This window comes from Tursiops truncatus, chromosome 2, assembly GCF_011762595.2.
Source record: "Tursiops truncatus isolate mTurTru1 chromosome 2, mTurTru1.mat.Y, whole genome shotgun sequence".
Classification (NCBI taxonomy): Eukaryota; Metazoa; Chordata; class Mammalia; order Artiodactyla; family Delphinidae; genus Tursiops; species Tursiops truncatus.
In genome coordinates, this window is record NC_047035.1 from 32,745,644 (window position 1) to 32,771,304 (window position 25,661).

A 25,661-nucleotide genomic window follows, 5' to 3' on the forward strand; every position below is an offset into this window, starting at 1 on the left:
CAGCCAAAAAAAAAAAAAAAGTGCCTATAGGGAATTCCCTGGTGGTCCAGTGGTTAGGACTTGGCACTTTCACTGCCAAGGGCCCAGGTTCAATCCCTGGATCCCACAAGCCGCGCAGCATGCCCCCCACCCCAAAAAAGTGCATAGAACATGATTTTAATAATAAAGGAAAATGTTTATAATTACCAGGTAAAAGAAGGGGAAATGTAAATTTATACATATACCACATAATCAACCATATTAAAAATGCAAACAAATAGAAAAAAAAAGAATGAAAAGAAACAAAAATGTTACTGGTGATTCTCACTGGACAGTGGGATAATGGATGATTTTATTTTCTTTTTACACATTATCATATTTTTTAAATTTGCCACAAAGAATCCCTATTATATAGCCAGGCTTAAAAAAAATTTTTTTGTTCATTTAATTAGAGGCTATATAAACAGTGGCTTTGAACTTAGTAAACCCTGAGGCTCAGTTTCATCATCTATAAACAGGGTAAGAATTCTTCCCTTTCAAGGTTACTGTAAAATCAGTGCAGAACTTGACACATGAGTTGATACTGTAGCTACTGTTATTATTAATTATTATACTGTGGTGGGCTTAGAGAGCACAGTGCCCTTAATATGCACGTAGAGATGTTTTCCCCTTTACCAAGTGGTTCTAAACACATAGTAACACTTCAAATTACTACAAAACACTTAGGTTTTGTAGTAATTTGAAATGTTTTTCAGTCTCCCCCCTTGTTGTCGTGCTGTGACTTATTTCCTCTACTTGTTGCCCCACCCCTTCTAGTTTGCTCTTTCTACTTTACAGAGAGCTTAGAAATCAGACAGTCCAGCCCAGAGGATTGAGACTGGCAGTTCAAAACATAGGGGTTTTTTTGGTTTTGTTTCGTTTCGTTTTTGGCTGTTTTGGGTTTTTGTTACTGCATGCGGGCTTTCTCTAGTTGCAGCGAGCGGGGGGCTACTCTTCATTGCAGTGCGCAGGCTTCTCATTGCGGTGGCTTCTCTTGTTGCAGAGCACGGCCTCTAGGCACGCGGGCTTCAGTAGTTGCAGCAATGGGCTCAGTAGTTGCGGCACGTGCGCCATAGAGCACAGGCTCAGTAGTTGTGGCACACGGGCTTAGTTGCTCCGTGGCACGTGGGATCTTCCGGGACCAGGGTTCGAACCCATGTCTCCTGCATTGGCAGGCGGATTCTTAACCACTGCGCCACCAGGGAAGTCCAAAACACAGGTTTTTTGACCCACACAGCGACGCAATAATATTTGAATTAGTAGCCAAAGTATAAAATTTAGAAGGTTCATATAAGAATCCAGATTTCCAACTTCTGAAAAGTAGGAAGATTTGACAACAGCAGGGCTGGTGTCATCAAATGGCACATGCTCTTCTGTGCCACAGTTGACCACGGTTCTCACGACTCCCTTAGACTCCCAGGCACTGACAGTGGAGGTTAGCTGCCACACATCATGACACTTGAACCATTTTATCTTCCTCCAGGCCTGATTCACTGTTCAGCCTCAATACTTATATGATTTTATGACCCGTTACCTAGCTGTATTAGTCAGGGTTCAATCAAGAAATGGAAGTCATAAAGTAATCTGAACCAGAAAAATTTAATACAACGAGTAACTATAAAAGGGGACTGGAGGGCTTCCCTGGTGGCGCAGTGGTTGAGAGTCCACCTGCCGATGCAGGGGACACGGGTTCGAGCCCCGGTCTGGGAAGATCCCACATGCCGCGGAGCGGCTAGGCCCGTGAGCCATGGCCACTGAGCCTGCGCGCCCGGAGCCTGTGCTCCGCAACAGGAGAGGCCACAACAGTGAGAGGCCCGTGTACCGCAAAAAAAAAAAAAGGGGGGGGAACTGGAATAATGAGAAATTAACCAGTAAGAAAGAACTCTGAAGAACATAAGAACTGCAGCTAAAAGGAGCGGTGACTACCCAGGACCAAAATAAGATTTGCTCAAAGAAGAGGTCTCATAGGGGTTGAGATCCAAACTCTGCTGGAGAGGGCATGGCTGGGGCTCAATGAACAGCAGTAAAAGGTCTGGGACCAATTCCAAGGTATATGTGTGGTGGTGGGGTTTCCCTAGACCAAGCAATGCTTGGACACCAGTAGGGTGTCCCACAATTCAGTTCAATTCTAACACTATCCGGAAATAGCATCAGGTCCTACAAGACTGGCCCCCTGCCATTTCAGATGCCAGTTCCAAGTCCAGGTTGTTATCAGTGCTTCTGACCAACTAGCTATAGGTCAGAGGTTCCTTGGGTTCAATTAATTGGCTAGAGTAGCTCACAGAACTCAGAAAAACATTTTACCTACTAGATTACCTGTTTATTATAAAAGAATATAACTCAAGAACAGCCAGATATAAGAGGTTCATAAGCAAGGTATGGGGAAAGGTCACGGAGCTTCCATGCTCTCTGGGCATGCAACTCTCCTAGCACCTCCATGTGTTCACCGAACCAGATCTCCAAACCCTATCCTTTGGGGTTTTATGGAGGCTTCATTACATAGGCATGATTGATTAAATCACTGGCCACTGACGATTCATTCAACCTCCATCCCCTTTCCCCTCCCTGGTGGGACTGTTAAGTTCCAACCCTTGGAATCATGTGGTTGGTTCTCCAGGTGACAAGCCCCCATCCTTAGGTTACCTAGTGGCTTTCCAAAAGTCACCTCATTCACATAATAAGACACCTTTATGGCTCTTATCATTTAGGAAATTCCAAGGGTTTTAGGAACTCTGTGCCAGGAAAAGCAAATACATACTTCTTATTATAAATCACAATATCACAAGCAGAGAAGTTTCTGTGGTGCCACACTGGTGTTAACTCACTGGAAATCTGTACTCTAGGGTGTTGGGAAAACTGTTCATGGGAAAGTGTCTCACCAGAGAGACTCTCCTATAAAACCACCCAAGACAGGGTTGCCAGTGGGAACTCCTGACTGCTGGGTGCTGGAGAAGCTGTGTGTTCAGCAGGAGTCTGGGGCTTTGAAAGCCACCTGCAGTGCAGAAGCTGGACACTGGTGAGGCTGGCTGTGCTACAGGAATCAAGTCACCTAGGAGGCCTGCTGAGCAAGCATGCCAGAACCAAGAGGGAAAACCCCTTCTCCTTACAACTTCTCTCCAGTATCCTCTACTGACAAAGCTTAACATTGTGCCAGCTGGCAAAGGAAAAATATTTAAAGGGCCCACATCCATTTTTGCAGCGTAGCTAATGAAGAGTGAATTTGGAGCTGAGAGGCAATAAATTGATAACTGGCACACCAGCTTACTAAAATTACACAAAAAGTTACACAGGAGCCAAGTGAGAGCCAAGAACAGTAGACAGCAAGTAAAGTGCTTGCTCTTAAGGCTATCTATTTAGCTAATCAGAGACTTTTCTAGTCCTTTAGATTGCTGAGGCTTCTGGATGGACAAGTTCTGCATAACAGAGGTGCTATCAATATTCTTTTCCTTCACCTCTATTAATAATAATATTCACTAAGTACTTACTAAGCCAGGCACGTTCAATTATAATCACCTTACATATATTAACTCATTTAATCCTCACAATAATCCTATAAGGTAGATACTTCTATTATCCCCACTTTGTACAACAGAGGCAGCGAAAGTTCAAGTAATTTGTCCCGGCTCACAAAGCCAGCAAATGGCAGAGCCATGATCTGAACCTACACAGTCTAGCTCCAGAATCTATACTCTTAAGCACCATGCTAAACTGCTTCTCTATAAAACCTATTTCATTGTTTCATCTTTTGCTTTTAGCACCTGTCTTCTTTCCCCAACTTGCCTTTGTCAAATGCATAAAGAATTAATGAAAGGAACATATACAACAAGGTGCAGAAGCTAGGGTATAATTTTTTGGTTAATAGAAAATTGACCTCCAGATAAATACAGGGTTCACAATCGACTGTTCAATGTAATTATCTAGTAGTTAACCCCAAGACCCTGTCCCTTAAAAATCCATACAATCAGGGCAGAGGAATTTGCAGACCAACTAATACCTGCTTCTATTGCAATGAAGTTAGACACTGAATATTAGTATTAAAGGAGAATTGAGATTTTTATAATTCCATCATAAGTTTTAAGAAATACCTGTACTCATGGTTAGCATTACTACTTATTACTTGGAATTCCAAACTGAGCTACAGAGGCTCTTAAACTTCACTGTCATTCAACAAAGTCTCACATCTAAATTCTTCAATGAGAGGAGAGGTTAAGACTGTCATACAGAAGCATTCTGAATCCAGTTCAGGTCTTCTTCCCTCAAAAAGGATGTCAATTCTTGAAGAGCACAATTTAGAATGACTAAACTATGAAGATATCGAGATATCGAGTGTGAAGTTAATCTTGAATAGTTTGAAATGAGAACTGCTTCAGATTCCAATTTGGCAGGTGCTAATTTAAAGGGCATCTAAGACATATTCAGTCTTTCTTTTAGGTTTCAATGGTATTCAGAGATTGTTTACCTCAGTAGTTTTAATTCTGCTACACTGAGTAAGCACAAGGCATGAGAAGGTACACTCTGAGAAGGCATGAGAAGGTACACTTTACCTTACACTCTGGAAGGTAAAATGTTAGTGATGCAAGATATTCCTAGTTGGGGGAGCTAAAGGTGCTGATTTAGATCCATAATATTTTCATTCCTTCTTTACAATGTTTATTAGGAAAGAAAATATCATCTAATGGTCAAGTGCTTTGGACTGGTAATCAAACTGACTTAGTTCAAATCCCACCTCTACCAGGTATGTGATGTCTTCAAGCCTGAGTATCTATCTCATAGTCTCATCCTGAGGATTAAACAAGATAATGCACATCATTGCCTGGTACGTAGAGGGAGCTCAATACGCATTAACTATTATTAATATTATTATGCAGATAAATGTCAATGATGTTTATCCATATAACTTTTTCAGGAAAATAATATTGAATCAGATTGCATCTAGACTTTGATTCAAACTTAGCTTTATCAAGCAAAGATACTTATGAGACAATAACAATATAAGACAATAATCTGAGGGAAGACAAGGTTACTGATTGCTTTCCAGATATGGATAAACTACAGAGAATTCAAAGTTTCAAAGTCTAAAATTTAGAAATGAAATTCCAAACAACTGTAAAATCTATTGTATTACCATAAAAGAATAAAAGGTTAATACACCTGAAAATGCAAAAGTCCTTAAAAATGAAACTGTGTCAAATCTATTTTAAAAATAATCAATTGTCAGAGAAAAAACATACTGAACAAATTCGTTCTTTAGACACAAACCTTTGATTTGGTGGTAACTCAAGAGCCAAAGAGATTTATTATGAATGAGTCAGTTATTATCATTAGACACAAAATAAAAACTTTAACACACGAAAAACAAAACAAAGCTTAAAATGAGAATAAGTATAATGAAGAAGAGAAAGTTAACTACTAAGAAAAATACTATAAAGCAGGGAGACCAAAGGAAAAGCCCTGGCCTCTCCAAATGAAACATTCATGGTGAACAGGAATGCCAACCCCTAAACAAGACTTTTTGGATTCCAAATTGCTGAGAAGTTTCATGATTTGGGGGTGGGGGGGAGTTTACCCCTTAATAGAAGTCTGCTCCAAAATAAAAGGTTTAAAAATTATAATTTAGAACAAAGTTATAAAAATGAAAATCTTAAAAAAGTTTTTACAATTGGTACTGAGAATAATCCTCAGTGTTTTTTAAAGTTCTTATTATGTTCTAGATACAGTTTTAAGTCCTGTGCTTATGTTATTTCCTTACATCCTCACAACAATCCTATAAAGTCATTTAAGAGAAGAGTTGGATGTTAAACAGCTTGCTCAAGCAGACACTGATTTTGACCTACACTACCCATCTCAGACAGTTCCTTTTGAAATTAGTGCATTACTAATTACCTTAAAAACTTTATTGAAGTAAGAATAGCACTACTTTCATCTGCATATCTATGGATCTATACTGCTTCAACACATGAAAAATGTGGCATTATAATCCAAACTGGCCTGTAACAAGAAAAGTACGAAATGAGAGAAAGTCTTCAAAAAGTTTTATAGCAATATGATATTTACAGTTATAGGAGTAATTGTATGTCTGTTAAATCTCACAATACTGCATTTGGGCTTGTATTTTGTATGCTTTTTTTTAAAATTATTTTTGGCTGTGTTAGGTCTTCGTTGCTGTGCGTGGGCTTTCTCTAGTTGCGGCGAGCAGGGGCTACTCTTTGCTGTGGTGCATGGGCTTCTCATTGCAGTGGCTTCTCTTGCTACGGAGCACTGGCTCTAGGCGTGTGGACTTTAGTAGTTGTGGCACGCAGGCTCAGTAGTGGCGCACAGGCTTAGCTGCTCTGGGAGTGTGGGATCTTCCTGGACCAGGGCTCGAACCCGTGTCCCCTGCATTGGCAGGCAGATTCTTAACCACTGAGCCACCAGGCAAGCCCTGTATGCCTTTTTTCCACTTCATTTTCTTAGTATTTCATTTCCACAAGTATATTGCTCTGCAATGGAATGGAAGTTAAACAAGAACTGGCATGCACCAGAGAATTTGAGGAGTGCTGCCCTAGAGCTCTGGTGCAAATACTTTGCTTTCCCAGCTCTGTGACAAAAAGGAGACATGCTCAGGTAAATGACAATCCCCAGACCATCAGTATAAAATCTCACTCTGGCCATCATTTATATCTGAACTTCATTCCTCAATCAGAGCACCTGCTAAGCTGGGTTGATCCCAGGTAATGTTAAGTTGCAGGCTCTCAACCTACTTATGTAGCATTTTCATTTAGAATCAAAGAAAACTACTCATTAACAACTGAATCTTAAAACACAATATAGTACTACACTAGTGTGTCCAACTCTCTCATCCGACAAAACCTCATTTGTGTAAAGCATGTTCTGGCTGCCTTTACAAGTTTAATTTTTCTCCTGCCCATATGCTGAAGAAGAAAGCATCGTGATTATCAGCCACTTATAAATGCATTTGAGAATCAGAGATTTTGTTCCTTTGTTTTAGAAGTCATTTAGGCATAAGGAAGTTACAAAAGCATCAAGAAAGTTGGTTGGGGGGCAAGGCAGTGGAGAAAGTGACCAAAAAAATCAATGCCACACAAACCTCTTGACGGTCAGATATGGCAGCTAGACACCACTGCTACGGCAATTTCAGACTACTTGATTTCAACTCATTTCTAAATACTAATCCTGCCATAATTAATGGCTTTATTGATCTTTTATTCCTGCTCTGAGAAATTCTGAAGAAAAAAGTTTGGAATGACAAAGGAGCAGACAGATTAAGAACATGAATAAAAAGCGAATCTTTTCATATAAATGAAAGTGAACCGCAAAATAAATTAGGTTTATTGGTCCTTTTATTTATAATAACTCCAGTCCCCAAGAAAAGCTAGACTTCCTTAAAAAGAAAAGTTGTTTAGCCAATGTAGGAGTTAGGGGAGCTATTCTCTAAGGGTATAAACTGTGCTTCCTAGTCTCCATGAATGAAGTTTATTTTATTTTATTTTATTTTTGCAGTACGCGGGCCTCTCACTGTTGTGGCCTCTCCCGTTGCGGAGCACAGGCTGCGGACGCGCAGGCTCAGCGGCCATGGCTCACGGGCACAGCCGCTCCGTGGCATGTGGGATCTTCCCGGACCGGGGCACGAACCCGTGTCCCCTGCATCGGCAGGCGGACTCTCAACCACTGCGCCACCAGGGAAGCCCTGAAGTTTATTTTTTACACATTTATCATCTCACTAGTTTCGCAATACACTGATCTATAATAATAGTATAATTTGTCTAGAAAAAAATGCTAATTCCTAGGAGATAAAAATCACCAGTTGAATTCTAAAATGTCTTTAACTAAGTTACACATAACTTTTATTTTTGTCCTAACAGCTCAAAATGCAGTTACTGCTGTAATAATGAACAGATATTATGAATGATGACTTACAGCATTTCAAGACCTGCATCTGGAAAAAGACCATTCGATCATCCATTTAGAAAGCCGTAAGTGACATATCATACTAATTATCCTTATTAATAGCCTAGTTAATTACACCACTCACATACACATTTCCTTCAGTGAGAAAAGAAGATAGCGTATACCTGCATATTGCAAAAATCACTCAAGACAGTTTGAGAAAATACTGAAACTGGAAAAGGTCTAAGAATTTTATAGAAATAAAAAGTTCTATCAGTTCTTCATTTGAATTAATTATAATTCTTGATAAATATTATCTCAATAAGTTTTTAAATATACAAACCAACTTAAACTTTACAAATGTCAGCTCTAATAATATCAACTCAATTCTACTGTAGTTATAAGAAAATATGATTTATGCCAGAGGAGAGAGAGCAGGTTCACAAAGGACTGGGCAGGCAGGTAGCCCAAACGAGTGAAGTAGGCTTCACAGCCAAGAAGGACCGTGACAATCTACCATACTCAGCTCTAGCCAACTGTTACCTTGAGGAATAAAGACAAAAACCAATAATAATAAAATTAACATTCTGCTAATCTAATAAAGTAAGTCTGTAGGCTAGATTTGGGGCTACCAGTTTGCTACCTCTGCCACAAGGGACAGAGTGGCTAAGAACTGCTCTGAGTCAGAAAAACTGAGACTGAACAAACAGCTGTGACTCTAACACACTTGATGAACTCGTCCAAGTTACATGATCTAAGTGTCAGTCTCCTCATCTGCACCTCACTGGGTTTTTTAAATGAAATTAAGTAATGTATACGTTCAAAACATTGTAGCTCAATGTTATCATTAGATGCTGAAAGGAACGGATAAAAAAAGGAAACGGAAAAGGAGCAGCAGCAATTCAAGTCCCCCTTCTATCTGGCTGTGGGCTTTATTTCTCAAACTCATAATGCCTAGTTCCGCCTTCTTTCTCACCCACAGGCTATTTTCTTTACCAGCAATAAATGCCTCCTCTTTCCTCAGGTTTCCTCAAGGCCCACCTCACACCTCACCTATACCTTTCCTTTATATCAATACTTCAGGCCATTCTCCACTCCCCTTTTTTTTGAAAGCACTTTCAGGACTGGCAGTGAAACTATCTTACTGCTGAACCCCAAGGTATACTCAAGAAATCCTGAATGTAGTAGTTTTTCTCCCTCAATCTTTGAGCGCTATGCATGTTGTGAACTCCTTATGACAACCTGAAGAACCTATCTGCACTTTCATTGAAAAATGCTTTCATCATTCTTCCCTGTTAATGTTTGTTCAAGTAATGATAAAGAATCAAATAAATTAAACAAAATGTCAAACCATATTAACAAAAAATTCATTTCTAAACAAACATTTGAAAACAACTTCAAAAACCCATTCAATGGTCTCCTTCTTTAAAAGAAAATGTGACTTAAGAACAATCTAATTTAGTGTTTTTCTCACTTCATTCTTATTACAGGTATCCAAAAAAATACCTTTCCCCAAAAAGCTATGCTTGATTTTCTCAAAAAGAGAAGTTATATTGATTTCAACTCATATGGACAAACAACATTCTCCATTTATATTTTGATTGCAATCTAGAATCTTGATTCTTTGGAACTTCTGGGTATCAAAAGAACATTATGGTGCCTCTCTCCCGTAAAATGCACAGAGTCCCAAATTTTGGTATGCAATTTCAGCGAGTTCAGAGTATTCCAGAATCTTCAGTGGATCCACCCACCCCCGTTATGAAGTGTAGTGATGAAGAGAAGGTTTGTTTCTATTATTACATGTGATGCATCTTTCGAAAAGATAGTCTTCCTTAATAAGACCTTTAACTCTGATATTAACTGGGGAAGCAGCTTCCCTTTACAACTGTCACTACTTCCTAGCTGCCATCCTGACAGCTAACAGAAAATTGAGAACTTCTTACCTCCGAGAAATTAACAGCCAAAGGAATGATTCCAGCCACGTAACATCCCACCAACATAGCCAGAGACAGCAGACTAATGGAGATGAAATCCTCCATTCTGCCCTCCTTTATTCACCCACCACCAGCCTACAAATTCTCGAGGCTTCGAAGGGTGCTTAGGTTCTTAAACGCGTGTGGTTGTTCAAAGATAACAAGTGGACTTTCAGTTCTTTGGTCCTCCCCACCGGCAGATGTGTTCACGAGGCACTTTTCTCTTGAACGTACCTGGAAACAGCCCCTTTTTGCTAATACTAGCACCAGAGAGAACTTTCAGCAATTTTAGGCCCCTGCCCGTAAATTTTCCGATACCAGTCACTGGATTCCCGTGGGTTAACAGATGAGAAAAGTCAATGGGAAATATAAGAGTGAGCGATTTCTTCAGTCGTCGGAATAAGGGTAGCACAATGGGCCTACTTCCTCCACGAACAGCGTTCCAGACGGCAGCAGAAAAGCACGAAAGCCCAAGCGAACTCGTTCGTTCTTCCAGCGGCCCTATCTCCCCGGGGCCGCCCCGCCTGTGATCCTCAGGCTGGTCTGGGACCAGCCCACCAATCCCGGCAAACTCTCTTCCGAGTCTAGAATGAGGAAAGGAGTCCTGCAGATTTTTAACGATGGGCCTTAGGGGTTCAGTAGCGAAGCTGATACAAAGCTGTCTCTGCCCTATACCCAGTGCTGCCCATGTTACTCCACTCCGCGGGGCCTTGACCCGGAGCCACCGATACTACAGCTGCCATGGCCGCCAAGTGGCACCTCTTCATTACTCCACTTCCGGATTGCCTTACCACCCCCTCCTTTAGAAGAGTACTTCCGGGTTACAACTGACCTATGCCCCGGGATTCTTATGCTGCCGCCATTTTTGAGTGGGGCCATTGAAAGATGACTTGTATCACTCTGTATACCAGTGATCAATTTAGCCGCATGCATAATAACGAGAGTACGGAAGACAGCGTCTTGAAAAAAAAATGATTCTTTTTCAAGTTCCGATACATTCCCCGTGGGTCTCGTCGCCCTTTTCCAAGATGGCTGAAACAGAGTCAGTATCTACTCTAGCTGCCGGAAATATGTTAGTCTCTATGGTCCGAAAGGTTCTTTCGCGGTGTCCTTCTGACGACTTCCGGCGGCTCCTCTCGCGGGGATTGGCTGTTGGATACATTGCGGCTAAACTCGTGTGCGGCAGCGGAGTCGGCGGCGGAGTCGGCAGCGGCGGCAGCGAGAGTTTGGCGCGATGGTGAGAAAGGCCTAACCGGCTCCCCGAGCCCCCAGCCTCCAGGGTGACCCCAGCCCCTACCTCTTCTCCCCACCCAGTCCAGCGCGAGTATGCAGCTGCTCGGCCCTCCGGCGTGTGGGTCGACCCTTCCCCTTCCCGCCGCGGAGACGCTGGGCCTGGCGGTAGGCCCCGGAGCCAGGGTCCGCCCTGCGGTTGCGCGCCCGCCGGCTGGCTCGGGCAAGGCGTGCGGTGCGGAGGATGCGCTTTCTCCCGATTGCTGCTTGGTAGAGGCAGGCATGGGGAGGGTGCCCTTTCCCTCCAAACTCTCTAGCTTCCTGTGGGAACAATGGCCGAGGAATGTCTGACAATCCTGTCCCAAAGCTGACAGATTGAGTCTACTGCACCTAGCGTGTGGGCCAGGAGGGGTCGTCTTTGCTTTGTAGCGTGCTCTCTCGGCTATTCCCTTTTGTTTTTCTGTGCTCTGCTTTTTTGGAAAAATATGTAATATTTTTCCTCTTCTCTAAGACCTCCAGAGGCCTGGTTTGGTGTGGGGTTTTTTTGTTTGTTTTTTCAGCCCTTAATCCTGTGCTTATCGTTATTTATATTCTCTTGGGGCTGGAGGCAGGAAAGATAGGTTCAGCTGAAGGTCCAGGTTCCTTAGAATCTGACCGGGTTGGTAGTGGAGTGGGTGGGAAGGGTTGTTTGTGGTTTTTTGTTTTTTGCTTGTGTGTGTGTATTTTGTAATCCGCAAAAAGGAGACGCTTACAGGGATTCTGAGGAGTCATGGTTACTTCCACACTGCAATTTTCGTTTTCTGGTTGCTGCAGTTATTAACAGATTATGCAGTTAATGTTAACAAGGAACTTTTTCAGGTTGTCCTTTTCTGAATTTCAATGTTTGACCCAACATAATCTCCCAAAGAGGACTAGGAATTAGAAGACTGGGTTTCCAGTTCCTGTTTTGTTATAACTGGCAATGTGACCTTGGGCAAGTCATTTCATCTCTGAGTTTCCTTCTTTCTGTGCCTTTTATGTCACTATTTGGTATTGTATTAAAATGCTTAGATTAAAATCTGGGAAAATGACAGCAGTTAATATCAACAACCCATTCTCGTTGAACAAATATCAGTGATAATTCCTTATGTCAAGTAGAATTAAAAATTGGAATTTGTATTTAAAGGGAACAATTATTGGTTCAAAAGTCTTAAGTACTTTTGCTTTACTGAAGATACCAGCTTCGATTTCTTTTTTTTTTTTCTTTTTGGTAGTTGGGGAGAAGCATTTGAAGCTAAAGAGCCAGTGTTATGTACTGTAGTATTTCTGCAACAGTAGAATGACTATTCTTAGGGTTCATGTTTGTGAGACTTTAAAAAAGTTAACAAAGCCAGATTAACTATTCATTAGAGTGAATCAAAGCCACTTGGTAATCAGAGAGAGTAAGGATTTTATTAAGGTAATCCTGCATAAATTTTATTTTTCTGATTTAGGTTTCACAGTGTTATCTCCCTATTGTGGCAAATATAAATATATATATGTTTGCCTATATGTACTTACGTTTTGTGTGTGTGTGTGTGTGTGTGTGTGTGTGTGTGTGTGTGTGTGTATATGGAAGTGGTCATTCCCCTGAGAAAGAGTACCGTAAGGAAGGCCGGCCAGGACCAGATCTGTCCAGAAGAAGGAAAAAATTGATAGGGCAAATATATTTGGATTTTTAGTAAAACGAAAGGGTTCCAAAAATGGCTCCAATAAGAAGAAAGTGACCAAAATTGGTTTGAGAGGTATTATGATCTTAAACTGGTGACAGAAAGGCACTGTCACTTAAGAATAATAACCATTTTGACTACAGTTCTGTAAATTTAGTCATTTCTTGTTCTTAATTTTTAAGCCTTGTCTTTGGGCAGTAAGTACTGAAAACAGTAAACTTCGCTCAGGTTCACTTTAAGGGTAGATATAGAAAGCATACTGTATAGCCATTCCCATATCTTTACTCTTTTAAGTGACTTAATCCTTTATTTTGCATTAGAATAAGAACAAAATATAATAGCAACTGGTATGGCTAGTGTATGGGGCAGGCCCTTTTGCAGGAATGCTAATGTAGTTTGTAAATTAATTTTCTTCTCAACATATGACTTATTGAAACTACTGGTGACTTATAAAAACTTATAAATAACACGTAATCTAATATGCTGCTTTCTTTAGCTTTTACTCACTATTTAAGAAAGGCCTTGATTGTGTTCAGGTCATTATAGGTGAGAATTAGTTTTCATCTCTTGTCATCAAGTTTTGTTTTATCTCAAATCCTCAAACTTTTAATCAGAATGACTCCATTTTTGATGGGGAGGGAGGAGTACGATAAATTCTTTTGTTTTTCATATTGTGTTCAAAGTACTATTTTGGGGGTAATTATTCAGAAAGTCTAGGCATCAGCTATTTCAGTTGCAGATTGTTGGTGGTTAAAAATTCTGATCATTTCAAAACAGTTTGGTTCCTGTAATTAGGAGATTTTGTTTGTTTTTTACCCAAAAATAATAGTACAGCAGAAGAGAAGAGAAAAATATGAATAGTTTGATTTAGGATTGAGTTTACAGTGAGGTTACATCATACTTGAATTTATTTAATAAGTCTTACACACTTGGCAAAAAATTGGAAGGGGTTGTACCCTCAACAGACCAGTGTCTGGGGGCATTTTTGGTGGTCACAGCTTGGCCAGGAGAGGGTGGGAGTGCAGGTACTACTGGTATTTAGTGGGAATAGACCAGGGATACTGCTGAACATCCTGCAATGCACAGGACAGCCTCTGCAACAAGGAATCTTCCAGCCCCAAATGTAGTAGTGTCAAGGTTGAGAAACCCTAAAATAGACCCACTAACAAAAACATGCTCCCCATTGAGGGTGAGATGGAAGATAAAAGTCTATCTGCTGTTCTTTAGGCCTATTCACATCTCTTACAATGTGATCCTCTAGCTATTTTGTGTGATTCCAGAGTTTAAAAATACATAGCCCCTTAAGGTGAGTCATCTACTAGGTGAATAATTTAATGGATTTTCTAGGGTAATGTTAACTATATATACTAATTTTATATTGCCAATTTATCTTACGCCTTAATGTTTGAGTCTAATCCCTGGATAAGATGTGACTTCACTGTTGTGCTAAAGTTAGAAAAAGAACATAGATTGATGCAGTGCTTTGCAGTCATTATAGTGTTTTCCTTTTTCTCTCCTTTCATCAGCCCATATCTGTTTTTATTAGGGACTTAATAGGGCTAGAGCTAGAAAGTGACCAATGGAGATAGAACACCTAAGCAGGTTTATAATCTGGCTAGGAAGATAGGTGCAAAAGAGAAAAAACAGTACAGGGTAGCTTATGCTGAGTACTTGCAGCCAGTAAGTGCAATAAAAGTTTGAGAAAGCACTCATTAAGGACTGGGAGGCTAAGAGAGACCCTACAGAAGGTAATCCAGCTTCTGGTGCTACACTTGGGCAAAGGCACAAGTATTGTAGAAGGAGCACCCTGATTAATAGTGTTTTAATAACCAGTGATCATTTGTCATGAATGGAGATTCTGTCTCATACTATGAATTTCTCAAATATGAGTTGGAAACTTACATTGAAATCACTTTTCTTTCCACAGTCTCACACCATTTTGCTGGTACAGCCTACCAAGAGGCCAGAAGGCAGAACTTACGCTGACTACGAATCTGTGAATGAATGCATGGAAGGTAAGTTCAAACACTAGTCGAGGGGTAGAAATCTTTGCATTTGTTTCAGGGGTGGGGAGGTGTTGGGGGGTCGGGGGGGCTGGGCTGTAGAGACTCCCCATTCCTATGCTAGCGTCCACACCAGCTTGTTGACGCTGGCCCGGGGTGAGAGTGGTAGGTGCTGCAGCTCTCAGGTGTCTTGAGTTTGTGTTTTTCTCCAGATTTCTTGCATTGTTAATTTGAGCAAGGAAAGTAGATACTTAGGACTGTATTTGTGGAATATTTGAAATATAAATTATATATACTGTCTTTTTCTGTTGCAAATATTACTTTACGTTTTTTAATCAAGCTCATTATATAATGACTTTCCCAAGCCTCTGATTGTTATGTAACTGTTCTGTTATTTGTTATGTTATTTTGTTACTGTGTTATGTAAATATTTTACAGGTATTCCTTATATATTGTGGTTAAACTCAAGCACTGTAGAGTTGTTAAGGCAGGCCTGAGGAACCTAATAGTGCCTACAGAACCTAATGGTCTGCTTATTAAACAAATAAATGTTAAAAGCTGGTCCATCAGAATGTTAAAAAATTAGCTCAGTGAATAAAGGCAAATGCAACCAAATCAGTATACTTTCATGTACATTTGATTAGCTGGCACCACCCTGAAGGGAAGTATTAGCCCTCAGTAAACCATTAGATGAGAGCACATAGATTGGATCATCACAAATTGGATTCATGTTTACATTTAATCATTATATCAAGTAAACCACCCTGCACCCTGTCTAGCAAATTGCACATTCTTCACTTCATATAAAGATTTTATAGTCGGTGTTTTTGCTGCTGGCATGTTCCCTGAATTTGTTGATTATCTGAAGCTAACAGGGTTAGACTTAAAATCTCTTCATTTAAAACCAACAATGGGTAGACCTGTGGGGGGAAAAAAGCTACTTCTAGTAATTAGAGACAACTTCTACGCTTTCCTGATCCTGCCATCAGATTCTGCTCTAGAAGAGCAAGGCTCTTGTTCTTTTCTTAGGTCCCTTCCTCTGCTGATATCCTTACTTGCCATTAAGGTAGACTTTGTACCTACACTGTCTTTTTAATGAATACACTTTATTTCTAGAGCAGTTTTAGGTTTAAAGAAAAATTGAACAGGAAGTACAGAGAGTTCCCATATACTTCTCCCTAACCCCAGTTTCCCCTATTAATAAATCTTGCATTGGTATGCTACATTTGTTACAGTTGATGAACCAGTATTGATACATTATTATTAAAGTCCATAGTTTACATTAGAGTTCATTCTTTGTGTTATGCAGTTCCGTGGGTTTTGCCAAATGCATAATGTCATGTATCTACCATTAGAGTATCGTATAAAATAGGCTCACTGTCCTAAAAATCCCCTGTGCTCCACCTATTCATCCCTCTTCACCCCATCCCTACTGCCTGGCAACCACTGGTCTCCTTGCTGCCTCCATTGTTTTTGCCTTGTCATAGAATTGGAATCATTGCCATATGTACCCCTTTCAGACTAGCTTTTTTCACTTAGCAGTATGTATTTAAGGTTCTTCCATGTCTTTTTGTGGCTTGATAGCTCTTTGTTTTTTCTTTTCTTTTAAAATTAGAAATGGTGGTTTATTTTCCATTTTAAAAGTTAAAATGGAAATACTGGAATCAGTTCTCACATGGTGGTTGCCAAATGGTAATTTTCTTTCTTATTTTTCTTTGTTATAGTAGTTAATATTCCTCTGGAATACAGAGCTTTCCCTCCCCGCATCCCTTTTTTAAAATTAATAGATTTAATTTTTTTTAGAGTAGTTTCAGGTTTACAGGAAAATTGGTTAGAAAGTACAGTTCTATCATACCCCTGCTTCCTTCCCACCCCCTCCCAGTTTTCCCTATTATTTATATCCTGTATTAGTTTGATACGTTTGGTACAATTGTAGAATCAATACTGATACATTAATAACTGAAGTCTATAGTTTACGTTAATGTTTGCTTTGAACATTCTGTGGATTTTGACATGTGTAATGACCATTTACTACCCTAAAAATCCCCTGTGCTCCACCCACTCATCCATCTCATACATGGCGTGAGATGGGTCCAAGTTCTTTCTTCTGCATGTGAATGTACAGTTGTCCTAGCACCGTTTGTTAATAAAACTACTCTTTGTCCATTGGATTGTCTTGGTCTCCTTGTCGAAAAGCAGTTGACCATAGATGTGAGGGTTTATTTGTGGACTCTTGCTTCTATTCCATTAATCTGTGTGCCTGTCTTTATGCATAAGCAGTACCACACTGTCTTGATTACTGTAGTTTTGTAATAAGTTTTGGAATCAGGAAGTGTGAGTCTTCCAACTTTGTTCTTTTTCAGTATTGTTGACTATCCTGGACCCCTGTATTTCTGTATCAAATTTAGGATCAGCTTCTCAGTTTCTGCAAAAGTACCTCGGATTTTGATATGGATTGCATTAAATTTATAGATCGTTTGGGGGAGTATGACCATCTTGATACTGAGTCACCCGTTCCATGAACATGAGATAGCATTCCATTTACTTAAATCTTTACTTTCATTGACATTTTATAGTTTTCAGTGTGTGTCTTGCATCTTTTTTATTAAATTTATTCATAAGAATTCTTTTTTGATGCTATTTATTTCATTTTCAGATTGTTGGGATATAGAAATATTGATTTTTGTATATTGATCTTATATCATGCAGTCTTGCTGCACTCATTTATTAGTTCTAATAGTTTGTGTTTTGTAGTTTCCTTAAGATGTTCTGTATATAAGATCGTGTCACTTGTGAATAGAGATAGGTACACTTCTTCCTTTCCAATCTGAATGCTTGTTATTTCTTCTCCTTGCCAAATCAACCTGACTAGAACCTCCAATACAATGTTGAATAAGAGTGTCAAGAGCGGATATTCTAGTGTTCTCATCTGAGTGGGAAAGCATTCAGTCTTTCACCGCTAAGTATGATGGTAACTGTGGGTCAGTGCGACAATGAAATTTCCTTCATTAAGGTTTTTACTTCCTTTCCATTTCACCCTTTCTATTCAGGAACTTATGAGTGATGTTTCTGATCACAGTGTGTGTACCAGTACCAATCAAAAACCCTTACTAAGGGACTTCCCTGTTGGCGCAGTGGATAAGACTCCGTGTTCCCAATGCAGGGGGCCCGGGTTTGATCCCTGGTTAGGGAACTAGATCCCACGTGCATGCCACAACTAAGAGTTCGCATGCCACAACCAAGGAGCTGGCAAGCCACAACTAAGACCTGGCTCAACCAAAAAATAAATAAATAAATAAAATAACTGAAACTTAAAAAAAAACAAAACCCTTACTAAGATAGCTTTTGACAACTCTGTGGTTGAATATTACTTTTTCTTAGGAAATTTATGAAGTCAATTTAGAGGTACACGAAGACCTGTATGTACAGGATAGAACATATTTATTTGTTGAAAAACCTGCTAAGACACACACTGTCGGAATTCCCCGGCGGTCCAGTGGTTAGGACACTGCGCTTCCACGGCAGGGGGCCCAGGTTCGATCCCTGGTCAGGGAACTAAGTGCCACAAGCTGTGCGCGGTGCAGCCAAAAAAAAAAAAGTTTTATTATTAAGGCACAAAATACCAACATTCTGGTGAATTTATAAAATTTTTAAAAATTTGCTAGTGGCAACAGTGAAAACAAAAGTGATCAACTTACTGTTCTTTTCCCAGCCCAACTTGATAAAAATAAATATTACGATATTAGCATATAACACTACTCATATCTAAAGTTCATATAATTGTAAGATCTTGGTTTTCCCCTCCCTCTTAGGTGTTTGTAAAATGTATGAAGAGCATCTGAAGAGAATGAATCCCAACAGCCCCTCTATCACTTATGATATCAGTCAGTTATTTGACTTCATTGATGACCTGGCAGACCTCAGCTGCCTTGTGTAAGTATTAGCCACCATATCTCTTAAATTGTAATTTTCTATTGTTTGTTTGTTTGAGGCGATTTATGGTGTTGGGAACTCACTCTGCCTGACACTGATCGTTGTGTTTTGCTTACTATGTATTAATTAATATTTCTTCTGCATGTGGCTCATAAATTAAGTTGTCAACATAAAGCTAAAGGCACAGGAAAGTCTTAAGAACTTTGCTAATTGATGCAGTTAGTATGCATCAACTTTGAGAACTTTGTTCCTTAAACTTAATAATCTTTTTCTTAGTTTTTTTCCCCCATTATAGTCTTTATCCTAAAGCAGTTGGCTTTGGATTAAAACTAAGATTATTCTGTTTTCATGACATTATTTTTAGAATGTAAATATATGTAGGACTAAAATGGAATGTAATTTTAATTCCACCCAGTGTTAATCAAGTATATTTTGGCATGTTAGAATGAGATTTTTTTTAATAGACCCTTATGTTTTCTATTCTCAGAGGTTTGTCAAATTAAAATTTTTTTCTAACATATTATGCTTGCTATAATTTATTTCGATAATTACTTATCACCACTATTACTAAGGAGCAAGTGAGTCTGTAATACTTACTCGGTCTCCTCAACATTTTTGGACAAGAGCCTGAGTATAAGTACAGCTAATTTTAAAAGGGAAAATGGAAGTACCTTATAATGAGATCTTCAGTCACCAGATGCCTTAATGTTTATTACATGCCAGACACTGCTAGAAGAAAAAAATATTTTTCAGTGGTGAAAAACATATAGGTCCTACTCTGAGGCATTTCCTGGATCACCACTGGAGCCAAGCCTGGACTTGCCGTCTCACCAAAGATTGCTGGTGAAAATAAGCATTTCCTTGCAATTTTTGAGTTTTGTTTTCTGCATCTCTTCATTGTGTTTCACTTATAGCCATTTCATTTTGCTCATTCAGAACATTCAGGTGATCCAGTTCTGGTCTTTAATGATATGTGTTTATAATTTTATTATTTTAATATAAAAACTCAGAAAACTGTTGAGGCCAATAGAGCTATATATATTACGCTATGTTGGTTTGTAATGACTATAGTTGATCTGTTTATTGCCTGATGCACACAGAAAGAGACACATACATATTCATTTAACAAATATTTATGAAGTGCCAACTATGTACCATGTGTGTTCTAGGCACTGGGGATTGAGCAGTGAATAAATCAGGTTAAAAGGAACCCTGTGAAGCTGCAGAAGAATAAGTGAGGGGGAGAGTAGAGGGAGATGAATTTGGTGGGGCAGAGAGGGTGATATCCTAGAAGCCAACTCAAAAGTACTTCATATTATTGGTAGATCAAATTAATGAGGACTGAGAACTGACTCTTGGTTTAGCTGTGTGGAAGTTTTTGGTGACTTCCAGAGCAGTTTTGGTAGTGTGACAGGAGTGAAATATTTATATAGTCCAGTGAGTTTAAGTTAATGAGAAGAGAGAAATTGTAGGCAGCCAACACAGACAACTTTTTGAACAATTTAGCTCAGAAGCAGAGCAGAGAAATGGGGTTATAGCTAGAGAAAGGAATACTTTTTCTTTCCCTTTAATTTTGTTTTTAAGCTGAGAGAAATAATGGTAAGTTTGCGGACTGTTGGGATGATATAGTAGAGAGGGGAAAATTGATGGCTTTAGGTAGGATCTTGGACAGTACGTTAATAGTAAAGTAGGAAGGATGGGCAGATATGGTGGAAGCTTGGGGAAGTTGTTTTCTAATTGCTTTAGTTACCTCAGGAAAATAGGAAGAAGGACACCATTTGAAATTAAGGGTGAGGGAGGAGGTGTCGGAGGCTTGTGAAAAGAGGTAAGAAATTATCTAGGAGGGTGAAGGGATTAGGGAATGTGTGGTTTAAGAGGTACTTGATAATGAAGTTAAATTGATCATGTGATAAATAGGTTTTTCCTAGTCACTCTAAACCTGAATGGTTACAGGTGAGTCTCTACAGGTAGAGAATCAGCAGAGATTTTGCTAACAGTTGAGGATGTATGCAAGGGAGTATTAATGCAAAGGACTGAATGACCATGTAGGGGTTGGGATGGCGTGGGGACAGGTAGGATCAATTAATTACAGGTCACAGTGGGGTCAAAGGATTGTTGAAGGTGGGGTATTGGGAAGTAGTGATCAGAGAACGAGGTGCTTGAAATTGGGAGATTGAGGTTGCTGGTAGTGAGAAGGTATAGGGATCTGGCCAAGGAAGGGCAGGGGATGAGATCATTGGAGGAGAGGAGTTCAAGGAACTGAGAGGCCCAGATGTTGGCAGGATCATCTAGTGGATATGAAATCACCAGTAATGTGTTTATTTACTTTCTAGAATTTGAGAACAGGGAGCTTTGTTTTTGTTCACTGCTGTATCCCCAGTGCCTGGAATAGTATTTGGCACATAGTTGGTATTGAGTAAATATTGGTTGTTAAAATACATGTCGTCAATATAATATGATTTGAGGCATAGCTTTTTTAAATTATTGGTAATCTTCCTTTTCTCTCATTTGCATTACAGAGCTACAGTCGGAAATGATAGGATGGTCTAAATAAAAGTGAAAGAATCTAATATGACTTCTTTCATGCTAAATTTTGCAGTGTCTTGTATTCTCAGAAATCTTTGATATTATTTATCTGATTAAGCTGTGGGTATTTTATATTATTTTTACACTGATGGAGAGTTTTGTTTGTTTTTGTTTTTTAATATATGTTCTAGGTGTATTTGGTGAAATATTCACACTTGAACTTAAACATTGGATGTTTCAGTTGGAACTTAAAATTTTAACAGAGCTAGTGTGCATATTCTCATTTCATTCTTTAAATGAATTGTTGATTTTATTTTAAAAATTAATGGCTGTCTTTCTGATTCTATAAAAATCACTTATTGAGACATTGGGTATCCAATCCTGATGGTTTGGGATATGGCACTCATTCGCAGCAGATGGGGAATTACTTACAACCTTGGGAGGTTATGGTTAAGATCTAACTGGAGTTTTAGGATTAGACATAGCTGAGTTTGAATCCTGGCTCTGTCATTTGCTAGCTCCCTTGGGCAAGTTAGCTTAATACTGCTAAACCTCAGATTGCTTATTTGTAAAATTTAGATACATCTGCCTTACAGGACTACTGGTGAGGATGCAGTGCTTACTTAGCACAGCAGTATCAGGTATATGGCAGGAACTCCATTTTTAACTAGGTTGACATCAGGCAGGGTTTTATTTTTAATTACAATGAGGAGGTTGGTTCTTTAAAATTTGCCCCAAGTAGAATGATAGTTTCAAATTTCACAAGTGAGTTAAATCGTACTGTTAACGAATAAAGAGGTGTTATGTTGGTTTTTTGACAGTGAAAGTTACACAGAGTAAAATAGTAGCTTTTATGGGGACATACTACAGGTATGTCATTAGTGATAGAACATAACGTTTCTAACTTCGTGCCATTAAGTGTAAACCAGAAACTACGTCTAGCATGCTAAAATGATTTCTAATACTTGCATTATTAAAGCAAAACAGAGGAAATACATCTTTAATTATATATATTATATACAATTATATATATTACAATAATTATTTAATTATTATAGATAATTCCTTCTAAGCTGTAGCAGTTCAGATGGTATAAAAGAGAGATTAATGGTAATCTATAGTTTTTAATTGTCTATAAAACTGTAAACTGTAGCTATTTATGTTTCTATCTCTAATGTTGAACTTTTGGCCTTTGAAAACTTTCAGAATCAAATTTGGATTTAGAACCATTTTGCTCATATGACTTTGTTATTTGAATGTTCCAGAGAAATAAGATTTCCAAAATTGCTTCCAAAGAGGTCACCTATTGCCATGGCATTTCCTATGACAGCACATCCTGCCCCTCTCCTTAATCAGGGATTGTGACTTGGCCAAGAATTGGCCTCAGACCAAGAATTAAGTTCATTTTTGGTTTGTAATTGTTGTGTACTTGTTGCTTGTATTAAGTTTAAATGGCAAGACATTTTTAATTATTTATTCTTAAACCGGTAGAGGAAGAATGGAATAAATAAGATACTTCGTTGACATAATTAAACCCAAAACAAACTGGCCATGCATTAATAGTAAAATTTATTCATGAAGGATTTATATTTCATATATTTGAAATCAGAGTACAGATTTCTTCACAGTTCTGTGATCTGTAAGGTGGTTTTTTTTGTTTTTTCATTTTTTTTCTTTTTTAAATAGGCTTTTTTAAAGATTAAGATAACAGCCTGTTGGCCTTTCGAAGATGAGGGCTTTTCTTGTTCGCTTAGAGACAGAGGGACATTTTTATCCTTAGTTATTGTAATAAAGAAGGTACTCCTTCCTAATCAGGAAGACAGCTTGATATCAGTGAAGACCCCAGCTGATTTCCCTGCTCAGATCCACAGCTTCTGTTCTTGCATAAACCTGCACTTAGTTTTATTCTTTTTTGGCCACACTGTAGGGCATGTGGGATCTTAGTTCCCTGACCAGGGATCAAACCCACACCCCCTGCATTGGGAGCGTGGAGTCTTAACCACTGGACTGCCAGGGAAGTCCCTAAACCTGCACTTACTGACCATAATAGTAGGCTAAATGATTTATCTGTACCAACAGCTAAGGATTTTATTAATGTACTTAACATTTAATTGTCTCATTTTCAAGTGTCAGTTAACAGCCATCAACATACAGCTTTCCATAAAGAAGGCATTATTAACTATTTCTTACGTTGGAAAATAGCATGCAAGTTGATGGATTCTGAAGTGATCTTGGTGGGGTGAATGATCTAAATAAGGCTGTCCCACCCAGATATTATAGTTCTGAAAAATTCTTTTCCTTTTTTATTTCTGTTCCAGTGTTAATATAAATATTGTAGTCTATTCTGCCCTACCTTGGAGTAGACTAGATTAGCACTTATTTAATTAGGACATATGAACAGAGGATAGTCAAAGAACATTGGTTTACTTTTTAGGGTATTTCTCATTGTAACAAAAGGACATTAGTAAAAAGCCAAATGTTTTGTAAAAGTAGAAAGCTCATGCATTTTTAATAAACCAGATTCTGACCTTGCCCTTCAGGGAAAGAATGTGATAATGGTGTAAGGCATTCCTACTTTGGAGTTTGTTTTTCTTCAAAAATTGGGTCATAGGTTTCTAGCTTAGTGGTTCATGGTAAGGACTCTGGTCAGGAGTCTTTAAGCTTTCACTCCTTGCCTGAAGTCACTTAGCTAATAAGTTACTGAACTTTTTTGAGCCTTGGTTTCCTCCTTTATAAAAAAAAGGATAATAATTTTATCTACTCAACTGCTAGGTATTGCTTTAGGCACTCAATCCTGTTGTAAACAGGATGAAGTGAGTTGATTCAGATGAGTGCCTAAAGCAATACCTAGCAGTTGGCAACTTCTGAATAGGTATTTACTATCATTTGTATTTATGTATATAATTTTTTGCTGAGAAGCTAAAAAATGAGGCTTCTGGGTAAAATGAAACAATAATTGATAAACTAGATATTTCATTTTTTTAGGGCATCCCTAAGGGTTTTTTGTTGTTTTTTTTTTAAGGCAAGTTATATCCTTCGCCTCTCTTGAATGTCATGCGATGTTTCCACCAGATGGTGCACATGACTTTGAAACACTGTGATGTGCCTTGTATTTGTGCAATCTCTGCTTACTTATTGTCTGCTTTTTTTATACTATAGCTTTAGTTTTTTTTAACTCCAAAAAAATGAATTTACTGCTTAACCAGCTAGATTTCAGTTGTAGGTCAGCTGGAATGTTTCTGTTTTTTGAGTCCTCTAAAGATACCTTGAGTGGTTTGGCTATTAAGTCGATGCCTTGTACTCCCAAAACCCTGGAATCCTAGTGGAGCTTCATTGCTAATGCTACTCCTTGTACTCCAGACCCTTCCCAGCCTCTAGCATTGTTTATATTAAAAAGCAAATCCTAAAATACTGGATGTATATAAAAGTATTTCCTCCTGTTAATACTTTTCAGGGAAGAAATCTTTGTGGCAGTAACATGTTAAAGGTTTGTTTTTTTTAAGTTGATTCAAAGTAAATTTAGCAAATTTGAATTAGTGTGCAATTTTTGTTTTTTAATCACTAAAAGAACCATAAAAATAGTAACTATGTAGGAGAAAGAACACATGGTTTCTGGTCATACTTTGTCAAGAAGTAGATGTGTAACATTACACATATAACTTAAGATCTCTAGGCCTTGGTTTCTTTTTCTGCTGTAAGATAGTACTAGGTGATCTAAACTTCATATCGCTTAAAATTCAACAGTTATGTAATCGCTTTTTTACATTTTCATTAAGTTCATGTATGAACATGTGCACATCTGTGCCATCATTGGGCAGTTACGATTTCAGGTTTTAAAAACGTGACAGTAATTGACCATTGTAACTTTGCTTATTACCTTTCTGTTCCTCAGTTACCGAGCTGATACCCAGACATACCAGCCTTATAACAAAGACTGGATTAAAGAGAAGATCTACGTGCTCCTTCGTCGACAGGCCCAACAGGCCGGGAAATAGTTGAGTTTGGAAGCGTTAGGGGGATGGGGGTGGGCTTGGAACACAGGTGTGTACAGTGTGCTGTAGTAGAAGTTTTGTATTATAGTAATCCTGTTTCCATTTTGGTACACTCTAGCCAGGATTGAATGTATTAGATAAAATAGGATCTTGTTCAATCTGAAACCCCCTTTGCCCCCTTCTCTCCACTCCTTTTTTTTTTTACTTAAACATTTTTATGATGATTTAGGTGGAAGTTGGTTTTTGTCAGTTAATGTTGGTTCCAGTCCTTCAGACTGTTCGTATCTGCTTTATAACATTCACTGTACTAACCCTTCTTCAAATCAGGGTGGGGGTGGTTACGCGGCTTAGTTATGTCCTCAAGACAAAGTCTTAGTGAGAAACAAATAAATGTCCTTTAGTTATATTTTC

General features: G+C 38.8%; 2 protein-coding genes across 3 annotated transcripts in view; one reads left to right on the forward strand and one right to left on the reverse strand.

Moving 5' to 3' along the window:
• The window catches only part of SLC39A9 (solute carrier family 39 member 9), a 49,022-nt gene extending 38,370 nt beyond the window's left edge, over nucleotides 1-10,652 (reverse strand). The window contains exon 1 of one of the 2 annotated variants that reach the window (XM_019922089.3): nucleotides 9,849-10,652. Coding sequence is in view for 1 of the 2 variants with exons in the window: in XM_004313192.4 (XP_004313240.1) it covers nucleotides 9,849-9,944 (96 nt within the window). In the remaining variant the exon portion in view is untranslated. The remainder of the gene's footprint in view (nucleotides 1-9,848) is intronic. The other variant, XM_004313192.4, reaches the window with a different exon arrangement.
• Nucleotides 10,653-10,984: 332 nt separating this feature from the next.
• ERH (ERH mRNA splicing and mitosis factor) lies at nucleotides 10,985-25,661 on the forward strand. Its single transcript, XM_004313194.4, has 4 exons — nucleotides 10,985-11,115; nucleotides 14,724-14,811; nucleotides 18,612-18,732; nucleotides 25,151-25,661. Exons 1-4 carry the CDS (start codon nucleotides 11,113-11,115, stop codon nucleotides 25,251-25,253), a joined length of 315 nt encoding a protein of 104 aa, XP_004313242.1. The 5' UTR covers nucleotides 10,985-11,112; the 3' UTR covers nucleotides 25,254-25,661.